Below are 15,979 nucleotides of genomic sequence, written 5' to 3'. Positions count from 1 at the left end.
ATTGCCTGACTGCATTGCAGACACAAGGGGTGTACCTTGTCAGCAGCCCTTGAAGTTGGAAAGAAGATAAAGTGACTTAGATGATGCTTGGGGAATGGCCTTTAGAGTGTGAGATGGTTTGACAGTGAAGGAGCTGTGAGAGCTTTTGGTTGACTGGTTGTCTTTTGAAAAGAGCTTTCTAACCTGAGGTATCTTGGAATATGCTGGGAGTTAAGAAGAAATGTGTGCAGATGCTCAAGAGACTGCAGACAGACTGGATGTTTTGAAGATGGGAAGAGCAGACAGTGTTGAGATTTGAGTGGTGTGATTGTCAGCAGAGCTGTGCACAACTGAAGTGTTCAGATAAACTTCAGACAAACTCTGGAGAGATAATGCACAGGGAATGACCACAGTCACTAGGGCCCATGTGTCTTGGCTGATGCTGGTGTCTCTAAGGGACAGAGTCCTGGCACGATACTGTAATAGAACACTGAATTGAAAGGTCTGTGATGAGGACAGAAACAGAAAAGGATTGCGTTGTTGCAAAAGCTTACATAAGAAGCGGTAGTAGAATATAAAGCTTCTGTTTCTAGCCCTGACCAGATGTAGCAGCACCTCTTACACTTTTGGTATAAGACTAAAAATTGAAGCACAAAAACCTATCAGAACGTCTCCTATAGGAGAAGAGAGAAGAATTTGGTGTTGAAGAATATTGGTAGTTGTTAATCTTTTAATTTACTTTGGGCAGGTGTGTTGAAAGTGTTCAGAAATTTAACACTGTCTAGGTAAGTCCCAGTAAAGATTGGTTAGGAGGTGGGGTGCTGGCAGAGCTGTCAACATGTGTGCTAATGTATCTTATCAGCTGGTGCTGTGACATAGCATATGCTTAGGGTCAGTGCTGCTGCGACATGAACGTATTACATATCACAGTAGATACCCATATGCAGTGTGGTAAGTGTGGTTTTTATTTAAGCTACAAAATAAAAAAATAGTAAATTTATAAACCAACAAAAAGGAGGATGGGAATAAGGAAGTGCATAAATGCAACTACGTAAAGCTCGCTCTGTCTTTTAAGTGCTGTTATTTTCAGGTCTAGGTCAATCTCCGTGCGTTCTGCTAGGTTAACGATCCAGGAAGTGAGTGAGTTCATTTTTGTTGTTGATTGTGGCATAATATTGTCTAATCACCATTAACAAATGAGATAATGGACTGGTAATTTTTTTGTTGCACATCTTGTTCAAGTTGCTTAGCAGTTGTGGGAAAAATTAAACAGACTCAATAAGGAGAATTTAAGCAATTATGATCCTGTTTTCAATAAATGTTAAAGCTCACACTGTGTGCGAGGGTTCAACCAGTAGCAGAAATCCTGTGTACCCCTTACTGCACGTGAGAGATGAGGTTTGATATATACTAAGTTTCCTTGTTTTTTATTTTAGATATGACAGTGATGGTTGGTGTCCGCCTTTGCCAGTTCAGACGTACCTACATCAGGGCATGGAGGATGAGCTTGAAGAAGACGATGACCGTGTTCCCACACCTCCTGTCCGAGGAGTAGCTTCATCACCTGCGATCTCCTTTGGGCAACAGTCAACTGCAACCCTCACACCTTCTCCACGAGAGGAGATGCAGCCAATGCTTCAAGCCCACCTTGATGAATTAACTAGGGCTTACCAGTTTGATATAGCAAAGCAGACATGGTAAATGTTTGAAGGGGGCACCTGCGGTCTGGGAAATGAAAGCATAATAATAATTTATTCCTCGATGACATAAATATCCACTGTGTTCAACAACATTTCAGTAATGTTTCCAAAGCAGTAAAATGGAAGAAGAAATAGCAAAACTGTATCCACAGTATGAAGGCCTTAAACATTAGTAGGTGCTTTTTCAACCATAATGCTTGGTAATATGTTAAATCTTGGCTAAAATCACGTAAAAATAATATTCCTCTGCAGTTTTACATATATTCAACTAAGTAGTTAACACCCTACTTACACCCTCCTACTGACAACTGTTATACAGTTCAGAGTACTTTCTTTTCAGGCTAGCAAAATATGTGAATTTTTCAGGGTTTTCGAAAATACTGAGGTTCTAAATTCCTGATTAAAAATAATGCTAGTCACCTGAAATAGCAATGTAGCAGCTTTTACCCTGTGCCACATGAGGATGAAGGATTTGCATCTCTGACTGTAGTCTGAAATACCATGAAAATTTCTCATTCATAGGGAAAAACCCAGAAATAGCAGGAAGGAAGTTGTTAGAATTTACAAAATGGATCTAGCATTTTAGAGTGCTTTATGCCTATTTAAAGGAAGAGCAAGCAAATACCACAGTAACATTTCCCCTGCAAAACAAACAGAAGCAATCTCTTCAGGGACTGAAAAAGAACTTGTCAACTGCACCAGGCTGGGGATACGGTGAAGGTCAGTTGCTTTCTGGATGTTCCCTACGCTGCAGTTGTCCTTTTGCAACTTTTCTATCCAGACAAAGCCCGCAAATCTCAGAGGAGAGGAGCAGAGCTCGTTACTGAATGGCGCGCTGCCAGCGGAGGAGCAGCCTTTCTTTGCTGGTAAATAAAGCCACAAAGTTATTCAGCTTGAGCTACCATAAATAGATCAGGCAGGTAGGCAGGCGGTGCCAAATCAAAGCCAGCTGTTTTCCCTGGACACCGTCGAAGCCTCAAGGCTTGTCTGCAATCTGCGCTCAATCAACAGGGTACTTCGGTCCCACTGCAGTGCCACGCTGCCAAGCGCAGACCCCGGCCTGCCTGTGGGACAGACCCAAATCCCAGGCAGCAGCCAGACCTGGCCTATTGAAGGTAGCTGACTTCTGAGCCAGCGCACAGATGCATACCCTGCCTGTACAGTCAATCGCTGCTGCATTTTGCAGCTGTTACCCTTCTACGCCCTACAAACCGTGGGTGCCAGTCTGGGAGCAGATAGCGTAATAGGACTCTGTAGCAAAGCCTCTTGCAGCTGACAGGAAAGGTCTTGCTCCCTTTTTTGAGAAATGAAAATTGATTGGGAACTCTCATTATGTGCTTAGGAACATACAGATTTTAATGTCAGTCTTGTGTAAGGTCCCAGTAATTGAGCATGAAACTGAAAAAAATATAAAGGAGAATAACTGACCTTATAGCAGGTATTGGAGTAAATATTGAGGGTTGCAAATGCAAATGATTTTTGCAGTAGTTGTGACATGGAACTGTTTAATGCTTTGGAAATGTTTGGCTAGATACATACTATGCTGTTCAGCAAATGCTGTTCAAGGTCAGTGGGAAGTCCTCCATTGTCTTAAGAGGGAAAGAGGAGTTCTTGGTTTTCTTTTCACAAAGTTAACCTGTCCAATGTGGGGGGGAGGGAGGGGAAACAAAACAACAAGATGAGACCTGTCAGGTAGGTTACTGTAGGAGTAATAGAAGAGAAATATAGAGACCAGACAACTAGAAATTTAAGAAAGAACACATTAGAGATTACTGGAAAAATACATAATCATTATGGCCTTGATCCAGCAAATCACTTAAGTATATGCTTAACTACAAGTACACGAGAAATTGACTTCAATTGTTCTATCACCTGCTTAACATTAAGCATATACTTAAGTATTTTGCTTGATTGGGAGCTAATCACACTGTTTATTGAGGGTTAGTTAGATGGTAGTGCCCTTTAGCGCAGTGTTTTGAACACTGCATAGCTAAGAACCTGGTGTCCAGACAGAAGAATATTCAAGAACTGCCAATCAGAAGGGGGTTGTATATTGGAAGGGAAGCCTTTGCTCTGCAAATAAGCTTCAGAATAAGCAATAATTTAAAACCTACACCAAGGTGGCGAGAGATTCCAGTGGTACATAACATTTACTATGACATTCTCAGATCCAATAGACTTACTTTATGAAAAAGAAAAGGCTGTTTGAATAAAGAGCACTTATCAAGTGTAGGCAATAATACAGCACACAGTTTTCATCAGAAACATATTAGAGCTAGGAAACCAAACAGGTGACAGTTGTAATTTTTTCTGTTATGCTGATGTCCAAGCAAGAGACCAGCAGAATCCTGGATCCCGTCCAGAGCGCTGCCAATTCGAATCAGGTCACGGCACCTCATGAACAGCCACCCAAGGATTCCCACGTGCCTAAGTTAGCAATTTCAGGCATGGTACATGCTCTTATGCCAGGGCCAGTCATGCCTCGGTCCCCTGGCACAGCTTGCTGTGTACCTGTAGTGCTGTGGAGAATGCTGCATTGAAAGCTGATGGTTGGTTTTTTCCTCTCTAGCCTTTCAGAGACCCTGTAAATGAAACTCCAAGTCCCGTGCTTGCCTTTGGCCATGTAGCTGTCCTGTGGGTGTTTTTTATCTTCATTTTTCTTTTTTTTAATTGTGATTGCTGCATGCAGTAATTTCACACATGCATGCCCTAATACTGCTGCAATTAAATCAATTAAAATACTTGGAATACAGCAAAATAAAAAGGCCTCGCTGATAATGGGTTTATTGGACTTCAAAATTTCTTCTGTCCTACTGGTCATTTCCTCCTCTTTAGGGTGAGTTCTACTGAAGGGCACTGAGTCTGTTCAAGCAGAAGGAGTGAAATTTAATTTTGGCTCAACGTGTGATTTGCAAGGTGGAATACTGGGTGAGACACTTATATGCTAGGTTGGGATTCAGAATTGTGCTTTTCCATGGACTTCCTACCTGATTTATGTAGCCTCTGTGTACATTGTTCCTCATCTGTAAAAGGACGATCTTGACCTTCCCCATTTTATAGGAGGGGAAGTATACTAAAGACTGGAAAGTGCGCAGGTACTCTGGTGTTAGGAGCTATGGTGAATAACTGAACTGACTTTTCCTGAGTTTGACCTAACGAGCATGTTTTGTAAATCTACTTAAGGACTTATTGAAAGGCTTGTCTTCTATTGATCATGGCATACAGAGTCTCATCCATTCTGATGATGTTTTCCTGTTTGTTTGTGTAGGCACATCCAAAGCAATACACAACCTCCTCAGGCTCCAGTTCCGCCCCTAGGATATGTATCTGGAAACCTTATTTCAGATTTGGAAACAGATGTTCCAGATGATGATGATGATGATGAAGATGATATTGAAGAAGAAACTGTAGAAATCAGTAGGCCGCTAAGAGGTCTAGAGCATACTCCAGGCTCCAGTATGGACAATCTAGACAGCTCTGTGACAGGTAACCAAACACAGTTAACAGTGACACCACCTTGTTCCTAACAGTAATCATCATCAATACAACACTTCCTAAGTGAAAATTTATTCCACTATTTCTGTAACATTTAAAATGTGTTAATATTAAACACTAAAGTTAAAGAAGGATTTGAAAATACTTTGCTGCAAAATGATAAGAAAATTCATGAATTTTAAAAAGCTTTAAAGACTTGAAAGAAAACTCAATTATATTCTAGCTTTCATGAAAGTTCACTCTACTGGAGAAGAAAGCCAGTTACATAAAAAGGAGGGGGAAGACCTCAGCTTAGGAATATATATTTCATAAATCAGGAGCAGCATAAAAATGTTATCTTAAAGCACTTTTAGATATTTTGCTGGGTAAATGCTTTCACAGATGAACACAGGGAAGTTAAAGACTTCAGAATAAGTGTAGTTAGCACATTTATTTGCAGAGTAAATGCAACATTTGTGTAGGAAAATGTGTATCTTGAACCTACTTTGTATTGCTGAATTAAGTAATTGTTCCTTTTCAGTGAAGACATTTAATTATTCTGACACTCCTTCCTTCGCTGCTTCTCATCCTTTGCATGCTGTGGAAAGTTACAACAGGGATCATCAAAGGGGACCTAGAAAGGCGTGCTAAACTAATGCACAGGATCTGAATGAATAAATTTGCTGTTGATGAAATGTAGGCAGTGAAAGATATTTTTTGAAAAATACAGATTGTATATGGACATAATGAACTTTTTGTAGGCATCAGCATATTTCCCTTTCCGTTAGACTTGGGCCTTTATACGGTATACTGGATCCATAATGTACAGCTTTATTGGAGACCCAAATGTACGTAGTGTCCACAGTTCATAAAAGCTAGTGGGTGCTTCTTCAGTCTTTGATCTCTGTGGAAGAACACTGATTGTTAGCTGTACTTTAAGGGAGACTTGCTCAGTACACGTTACTACCATAGTGCTGCTGAATTTTATCTCATTATTCTGGACCTTTGAAATTCCAAGGATTTTACACCCTCACTTAAACACTGCTATTCTGAAAGCACTGCAGGAATATGACAGTGATGGAGCATCAATACCTATAATTTTCTTCCTTTTCCCTTGTTGAATTAAATAGTGTGTAGCTTAATCCCACTTTTCCTTCCAGGTTTTCCTTCACCCTAGCACCAGACTGCTTGCCAATCTAATTAAGATTTAAGAATTGTATCTCTGCTGCTGCGATTTGAAATCCAGATCCAATTGAAGGCCGTAAAGTTAAAGTTTAAATCCCTGAATTGAGAAGGTTAACTTATTAGTGCATGAGTATGTTAAGTCACTTGGCTTGAATTTCTAGTATAATCTCCTTCAGGCTACAATTCTGCATATTTTTGCATCTCTCACTAATGGCTCAGAAGCCTTTCCATTAGGAATGCGGTAAGGATTTTACACTGGTAATACAGAAATAAATAGAAAAAAAAAAATCAGGTGGCTATATATTTTCCATTTGGTATGTATTAATATGTCAATGTTGATACGTCTGTAAATCAGAAAATGAATCTTTTTCACATTTGCATTTTCACCTAGTATTTTGGACTACCATACCTAGCACAAAGTAAGGAATAGCTGCATTTCTGCTCTAATTCGTAGATGTCTGTTCTTATTACAATTTATCCTTTTATGAATAACATTCAAGCTTGATCTAATAGTTAGAAATCTCATTTAATTTTTGGAATGTTAAATGTTGAATTATTGGAGTGTTAAAAACTTCCTGGTGTATTTTTTTTTTTTAATTAATCGGGCAGAACCTTGTAATGTAGCCTGAGAGTGTACTTAAGGTGATCTAAATGCACTCCCACTCATTTCCACCACTATCTTGAGGTAGCCTCATCCAGCTGACATTTAAGGTTTTTCTTGTTTTATTACTAGCTGGATCTGTTCCTTGATCTGGTCCACTGCATGGCAAGGTGTCTGCCAGCACAGCTGGAAGGGAAGCAAAATGACAGACTGCCCCTATAGCATATAGCCAACACTTAGATTCACTTAAAACAATTATGGAACTATAGCCTTACAAAAATATAGCCTTACAAAGATGATCTGTAAAAAAGCAAACTCTCCAAATAACAAAACTACTTCTGTTTTCCTCTGTTACTATATGGGTAAAACCTCAATTTTATGAGGGCTTTTTTTCACCTTGTTTTTTTCTAGGGGTGGGAGGAAATTGTGAATTGGGTGAATTTTTTCAAAAGAGAATTTTAATTTTTGTGTATCTGTTTCTGTTAACTCTTCCAGGCTGTATTTACTGGTGTTAAGGGGGGTATATAACAAATTGCATTAATTGTTTCTAAGCTGTTTCTTGTTCTTTAATTTGGTTGCTTTTAGAATACTGTAGAACAACTAAATTGTTCTTCCTTGCACTGAGAATATATAAGCTACTTCTTTTAGCAAGGCTTTTGGTGACTTAAACCAGCATTTTCCTAGGAATTTATATACCACATTTTCACTTCTTTAAACATTATATTAAAAAATGGAGGCAAATGGGAACAGCTGACCCAGATGAAGCAACATTTCTGTTCATTTTGAAGCATGCATTGTGAGTTCAGTGTTTGTGAGAAATCTAAATTGAGATCCTTCGGTCAAGACTTCCTCCAAATAGAGTTGCTGTATGGTGAGAAGGGCGAGTTTTGTCACCCTGTACTGTTAGCATGCCTCAGGGATGCCTTGAAGATACCCACTCTCAGAGTGAAATGGTGCTTTGTTCTTTCTGGCTGAGCTGAGACCAAGGTTTTCATCCAACGCCAAATGTGGGATTCTCTGAGGGGAAATGCTGGTGCTGTGTGAGCCGAGCTCAAACTGCTAAATTCCTCTGAAACCACAGTGTTGCTCCTTTAAACTGTTTAAAAGTCAAGTTGTCTTCCAGGCCCTTGAGTTTAGTTACAGCTAACTGAAGATTCAGACAAGGATTTAATCTGTGCTATTAAGCTTTTCTCTTTGCAGGTGGCAGAGACATAATGTTGACATGTATATCAAAGTGAAAAGAAAGGAGGAGTGCACAGTAACTATATCATAGCGTTTTCCAGATATTACAGAGACAACTCAAGGAGGGAGGTTCAGATTTGAACATTGTGGGATGGAATATGAAATTAAAGCCAAACTTTTGCTTCACTCCCAGCATGGTTTGTTAGGATACTGAATTACTGATTCTGATTAAAAAAACCCAAAAAAACCCAAAAACAAACAAACAAAAAAACAAACTGAAAAGCAGCTGCAAAACTTCTGCTCACTTGACTTTTAATTCACAATTATTTAGGGTTATTTTTGCTGTCAGACATATTGAAATATGGGGGGGGTGCTTATGTTTAATGTTTGCCTTTATAATGAATTGCTGTGCATGTTATGGCATGAATGGTCACGAAGAATCTGTTATATTATTCTACTTTAATAGACTTAATTAATTGCACATGATGACTGTATAAGAAATTAATTTACTTCTCACTGAAATCACTAAGAACAATACTAGGTTTTGTCAGATCAAAGTATTATGGTTTGCGGGTTTTCTTTGCCCTCTCCTTATCTTCTCCTCCCCCAGCACCACCAGTGAAGCTGGAGGTGAGAGCTGTTGTATCCTCAGTCCTGATTCATTTTGGCTGAGGGGAGATATACACCCATTAACTAGCACGGAAATTAGAACAAGCCCTTTTCTACCTAACTGAAACAAACCGATATAAGCAGAGAGATTTAAACAGTACCACTGCAAATGGATAACAATTCTTTTTTTCCAACAGAATTATATAGATCTGAAATTATAAAGATCTCTATAGGTTGTATAGCTCAGCAAGGAAGAAAATCCCTTATTTGGCATGTTTTGGTCTTGATTAAAAGAATCACTGATCACTGTCTGTATACTAAAAGTTGTTCATTCATTGTGTCTGAGCACAAATGGAATAATTCTTGAAAATTACACAAAATCATTTTCATGAGCCATATTTTACTATGGCAGAGTTCAATATTTATATTGATTTGCTTAGGGTTACCTATTGCAAAAGATTCTATTCTATAAGCAGTTAGACAGATTGCATTTAATAGGAAGAATGTGTTTCATGGATTAAATATGTGCTCAGAAAATAGGAAACTGCTACTTTTTGTATCTCATAAAAATGGTAATGCAACAATTAGCAGGGTCATATTATAAAGCACAGACTTTACTCTAGCTTAATGGATCTGGGGATATGCATTCATCAGCAACGATGGATTTAGCATAAAACGACATGTAAATGAATTGATGACTGATCATAAATTAATTTTAGTGCTGAAGAAGTAATAGAGACACAGCAAGATGCCACTTTATCATAGTATTTTACTGCTCAGCAACATTTGAGCAACTACTTAATGTTCTGTGTGCATTTCTTTTCTAACAGCTTGAATAAATTTGAGAAATTTTTGTGCCTTTCAGCAATATGGAAACCAAAAAATCTAGAAAGATTGAAAATGCAACCACAAATGAATTTGGCTAAATGACATAAATTCATTTTTCATTAAATGTTTATGAAGGGCATTAATTATGGTTGGACCTTTGAAGTGCCAAATATATATGTACGATTTTTACCCCCTTTTGTTTAGTGTTTCCTGCCCCAAAATAAAAAATTTAAAACTTAAGTGTTTACTTCAGGTGTATACATTTAAATATTTGGTCATTTATGGTGAATTAGAATGTAAACTATAAGACCAGGTCTAATTTTTGAAGTGTGATCATAATTACATTCTGCATTCAGCCCCTTCTATTATTCTTTCTTATTTTAATGGTACAATGACTACTGCCCCTCTTATTCCATCACTTCCACCAAAATCAGTGGACATTCTTTCTTTGTAATCATGACAGCAGTCAGATATATCCAAAGAGGATAATGTCTTTCTCTTCTAAAAGCTAGAGGAATTCTGTAACTGATTTCAGCTGAAGTAGCATCAGTCCCCAAGGACTTCATCCATACTTCACAAACGTAAGCAATCTAGTCCTGTTCCATCAAAAAACGTGCAGAGGAACAGAGGCTTAATATTACCATGTGCTTAATGCTCTTGTGAAGGAAAGCACATAAGCATATGCATACAAGTCCCGGTGACATAATTTGTTAACTTTAAGCATGCACATAGAGTTTGGTATGAACAGAAAAGTATCTAATGGAATTGTCAAAAGTGTTAGGTTTGTTGTGAGCAGCTTTTACTTCACAAGTACATTAGATTTTTTTTAAAGTAAAGCAAGAGTACATTTTACAAAGAAAAACAGCATTTTTATTGCCTGCAAAATGCCACTAAAAGCAGTAGCATGCAGTCTACAAGAAGCTAGCACCTCTATTCCCCTCACCTTTCCCTAAGAGCAAAGCAGCTTTCTGTTTGCATTAGCACCAAGAGGTATTTTACGGAACTAGAAAACAGAGTTCAACTTTTCACAGAGTTATTTTGTTCTGCATAAAGCATTTACTGCTGCTGTCAGCAAGAGTAAAATTTACAGTTGCCAGAAAGCATAAAAACTCAAATGTGCTCTTGGAAAACACATAGCGAGCTGCATGTAAAGGAGACACTAAAAGCCTGTTTCATTCCATTTCAAAATGCACGGTTGATCTGAAAAGGACATCAGCATCTCTTATTCTGCCTTTATTCAGAGAGAAGCAAATGTGCATCTGATTTGAAAAACAAGAGGCCAGTGGATGCCTTTAAAGAAGCAGCCACCATGTGTGCTACGTTAACACAGCTGCGTGGTGGCCTGAGGTGCCCAGGCTGGGTTCCAGCACTCCCATGCCTTCTGGGCAATGTCCACACCTCTGGAGGGCAAAGCAAGCCAGGATTTTACTGCTGCAAGTTTTGGTGGGGAAAAAATTCTTTATGTAGGGAAACTGAATGGCTCAGGAGCCAGTAGAAATAATGTAGACATTTCACCTTTAGCTACCTGGTCAGATAGAGCTGTGGGTGATGTATATGTCTTATGGTAGCTTTCTGACTTCAGCAGTTATTAAGAGTTTTTCCTCTCCTTCCAGCAGCCAGAAGTATCACAGAATCATTGAATCATAGAATGGTTTGAGCTGGAAGTGACCTTTAAACGTCATCTGATCCAACCCCCTTGCCATAGGCAGGGACATCTTTCACTAGACCAAGTTGCTCAAAGCCCCATCCCACCTCACTTTGAAACACTTCCAATGATGGAGCATGCACAACTTCTCGGGGCAACCCGTTCCAGTGCCTCACCACCCTCATTGTTAAAAATTTCTTCCTTATATCCAATCTAAACCTACCCCCTTTTTCAGTTTAAAACCATTGCCCCTTGTCCTGTCACTGCAGGCCTTGGTAAACAGTCTTTCTCTTTCTTTCTTATAAGCCCCCTTTAAGTACTGAAAGGCCGCAATAAGGTCTCCTCGCAGCCTTCTCTTCTCCAGGCTGAACAACCCCAACCCTCTCAGCCTGGCCTCACAGGAGAGGTGCTCCAGCCCTCGGATCATTTTTGTGGCCCTCCTCTGGACCCGCTGCAACAGGTCCATATCTGTCTTGTGCTGGGGACCCCAGAACTGGATGCAGTACTCCAGGTGGGGTCATTGATTGCTTTAGTCCCGGTAAAGCTCCTGTCCCTGTGAGAACTGAGCTACGCTTCAAGCCTGACAGGCAGTCCCTCCTAACACAGCTGCTGGAGGAGAGGGGAAGGGGAAGCGATCCATGGGCAGCGTGCACTATTCCTAGCCTTGCGAATGCTTACTGTCCATGGGAATGCAGAAGAGTTCAGGAACAGGTCTTTCCTATAGGGTTAGCCTGAAAAAAATGGCAGTTGGATAAGAGCACTCTACTTATAATTAAAATTTAGCTATTTTTAGGAATACCTGGCATGCCTATGAGTGTTTAGAAAGATAGGTGTATGCACACACATTGGAGAGGACATCATGGGCTTTTGCAGATTTTTAGTATATTTCATACTTAAAACGTGGATTATTCTTTTGGACTGGATGAACTTCAGTCCAGCCCTTCAAAGAGCAGATGAAAAATAGCAACAGTTCCCAGACATACCCTGAAAGCATCCCATCCAAATTATCATGTGTGTTGTATGTTGTGTAACAGCTGACTGACTGGTTAGCAAATGGACAGAGCAATGTGAGCAAATGGAAATTCAAACCTAAGTTCCTTTAAAACATCCAGTCTTGTGCCTATGATACTGGAAACCATACCTTTTCTGTACAGTATATGTTTCTACATGTCTCTATGTAAAGAGTAAAATGTAATATACAAAACCCTTGGGCCCTGAAACTAACGAGATACATGTTACATTTTTAGCACCCAAGTATCGTCCTTTGATATCTGTAGGTCTAGTTATATTTTTATGTTTCAGCTTGTGCTTACATATTTTGCAGAATATGTCGATAAGTGATTGTTTGAAAATGTCCTCAGCTACAGCATTTCATTTTCTTACATCTTCATGAAGTGTTTTATCTGTAGTATCTCTTTTCATACATCATCAATAACTGTTGCTAAGCCTTTTTACTCTCCATTCTCTATGATGTCCTATCTCACTTTGATAGTTCAGAAACTGTCTTCTCGGAGGAAATTCAGTTTTAGCTTTCCCTTGCTGTTATCTAGGCGCTGTTATCTAGGCTTCCTTACATCTGTCTGCATCAGGTTGAGTCTGTTTGGAAAATAACAATTTTATGTGTGCTCTTGGCAAGCAGAATCAAACTCTGTCACTCTCTGTTGCACTTAACACACTTTCTGCCTGTCAGACCTCCATAGACCTCTTTGGTTTCTTTTCTTGTGTCTTACGAGTGCATGGACTTTTGTTATTACAGCCTTCCACTTTGCTGACATTAAAAGGTTTGGTCACTGCAGCATCACAAAATAATCCATTGTTCTTGGGCTTTGTGGTGCAGCGTGCTACTGACTAAATTCCAGTATTCATTTATTGTACTCATGACTTATTTTTGCAGGATATTTTTAATATTTGACACCACCATTAGTTAATTAACCTATCAATTTGGTACCAATAAACAGGTCATTATTGATTTACTAGTTAACAATTTTGAACACAATAATACTTTCTTGGACATGGATTAAAAAAAGGCTTTGAAGAACATGACTTACACTGCTACACATCTTACGTACATTTACATAAATTCAGCTGTGCTAACTGAATAGTTAAGTCAGGACCATGGTGTATCTCTCCACATGTGTCTTCATATCCTTGAAAACCAGTTCTCTGCAGATTCTCATGGGTTCACTGAGCTTTTTTTTTTCCAATAAATGCATGCCACTGTTTTTAAAAAGCGGATTTCAGGTATTTCAAGATAGATGCCTGTGCTATCTCAGAATAATATGCTTTGTCTACACAGCACCATGCAATGCCATGCAGCAGCTCAGGTCCCAGAAGCAGTCTGGTAGCTCTGCACCTCAGCTGGACGTGGTAACTAACTAGCATGGCTGTCCTGTTCCTGGAGCAAAGCTGGGTACTTAGTGCTAGCTAAGTTTCCTTTGCCTCCTGCTCCACTGCACAGTGTAGAATTACCCTGTGACATTTACTCATGATTTTTAGAAGTACAGAACACCATCAACTCCATCTGAAGCCACAAAAGAAACAGAATTTCGGTACTTTGAAAAAAATCTGAACTGACCCATAGCTTTTGAAAATATATTGTACTACCACGTTGGGTAGCTGATCGATGCTTCATGCATTGGAAAAAATAAAAGCAAATATATATGAAGAGCAAAGAAGATGAATCCTTCCTTCACTGTTTTGCTCTTTACATTTTAGTTATGTCAAGATTTCTATTTTTTTTTCATGTGCTTTTTCTGGTATCTTGTTTTCTGACTGCATTTTTATGATGTTATTATCACTTTCCTCTCCTGCAGTGGTGGTAATCCATAGCTAGAAGGTACCATAAGGCCAGCATTGGCTTAGTGACTGACTCAGTATTAAATTTGAGTATATATATTTGCTCTGTTCTTGAATGTTAATTATTTCTAACCTTTTAAAAAAGTAACTTTAGTCCACGAGAATGAACTACTTTAGATCAGCTTTCTTCAGGCCATTAAAATTGCTCATCTATTTTAAGGTTTTGATTGAGAAAATTACATAATGCCAGTATTATTCAGGATAGCTCTTGAAACCCATGTCTGATTTCAGCCATATCTACCAAGACTTACACCTATGCTGTCCTAAATTAAGACTTCATTTTGCAAATATCAAACTAGGTACTGATTTACAGTAAGTCAAGTGAAAAAAAAAAAATCACTTTCATTTCAATCTCAGGGAAAATCTATTAATTTTCAATAGAATTTATTATGAAGCCTTCACATTTGTAGAGAATATGTATCATTTTGTTTACAGGATCAAAGCAACATGGAGCAAGCTATGAATGAGATCCCACTTAGCTTTGATAGTGCTCTTTTATACCAAGGACTGTCAGATAAACTTTGGGTTTCCTGTTATGAAAGGATGTATTAAGTGGGGCTTTAAGCTTTAGATGAGTACTGCTCTTTTGTACCAAGCTCTGTCAAATGAATTTTGGTTTTCCTGTTGAGAAAGGATGTATTAAGTGGGTCTTTAAGCTTTAGGTGATCAAAAACTATCAAATGTGCACAACTCACTAGACCCCTACATTTGTTTTTAGGTTCAATGGTAAATGGATGGGGTTCTGCGTCTGATGAGGATCGTAACTTTTCTAGTCATAGATCTAGTGTAGGTAGCTCCTCAGATGACTCGATCTTTACCAGCGGCAGTTTTGCACAAGCACTGGTTGCAGCAGCAGATAAAGCTGGTTTTAGGCTGGATGGAACCAGCCTGACAAGAACAGGTTTGTAGACTCAAAGTTGATGCTTTCTGCATGAAGGGTGTCTCTACCTATTCTTCTCTTCTTTTCAGTGAACCTGCATCTCACACTTGTCTAACATGCATGGAATAAGGTGGATGGAGATATTTTTATCAGTGTATTTTAAAAGAAACCTTGCACTATGTTTCATTTTTAGTGACTTGAAGTAGTGAATAGCACAAGCTTTTAATCTGCACCTTCAGTCTGCTGCAGTTTCCCTCTGTGCTGACTCTGCTGTAGATTTACTGACATATGCTCCATTTAATATTTCGGTGAAGAGATCACTAATTCTGCCATGGTCTTTGATGGTTTTGGTTTTTTGCAAAATCTCCTCACAATCATTCACATTTCCAGTGACGAACATCATGTTTACACTATTATCTCCATCCCTGCTCTTCTGTTGCTTCTCTTCTTGCAAAAGTGTATTTTTCTGTGAAGTTTTTCTAAGCATGGGGTGAAATGGTGTGCTTTTATTGTTATCAATACAGACGGTTTAAAAGCCGTATTAATAGCTGATTTTAAAAATACTTAATTCAATAAGTTAATGTATTTTGGTAAGATTTAATTTAATTATGCCAACTGAATCTGACAAGTTAAATGTAACAAAGGTAAAGTGACTATTGCTTTTGAAAATGGTCGATATCCTAAAATGAGTTAATGAAAAGTAAACATAATTCAGTTCATATTTTTAAAGCTCCATATGTTTTATTTCTAGAAAAAAAAAAAGTAAAAATTATTTTTAAATATTCTGGAAAAACAGAATGTATTTGCATTTGCTTAGTCTTATCAAAATAGCAAAAGTAACTAGTTATTTAAATCCATAGATCTAATAGCAAAGTATGAACTTGGGTCATATTTTTGTTATGCTTTCTCAGCTGATTCCTGCCCACAGGTCCCATAATGTTCCTATCACTTAAAATTTTTTACTATTTTACTATTAGTCCGGAATGAAGTCTATCCTTCAGTAAAAAGTGTGCATTTATGAGAAATGCCTCCACATGTTA

At 38.5% G+C, this 15,979-nt stretch overlaps 1 protein-coding gene across 1 annotated transcript in view; it reads left to right on the top strand.

Annotated features, from left to right (window-relative positions):
- Positions 1 to 15,979, top strand: part of ROBO2 (roundabout guidance receptor 2) — a 444,176-nt gene that overhangs the window by 401,906 nt on the left and 26,291 nt on the right. The window contains exons 25-27 of the mRNA XM_075712688.1: positions 1,416 to 1,676; positions 4,948 to 5,165; positions 14,778 to 14,960. Coding sequence (XP_075568803.1) covers positions 1,416 to 1,676; positions 4,948 to 5,165; positions 14,778 to 14,960 — 662 coding nt within the window. The remainder of the gene's footprint in view (positions 1 to 1,415; positions 1,677 to 4,947; positions 5,166 to 14,777; positions 14,961 to 15,979) is intronic.

This window comes from Pelecanus crispus, chromosome 1 (genome assembly GCF_030463565.1).
Source record: "Pelecanus crispus isolate bPelCri1 chromosome 1, bPelCri1.pri, whole genome shotgun sequence".
Taxonomy (NCBI): Eukaryota; Metazoa; Chordata; class Aves; order Pelecaniformes; family Pelecanidae; genus Pelecanus; species Pelecanus crispus.
The sequence above is the reverse complement of the archived record's forward strand: the minus strand, read 5'-3'. Positions and strand labels throughout refer to the sequence as shown.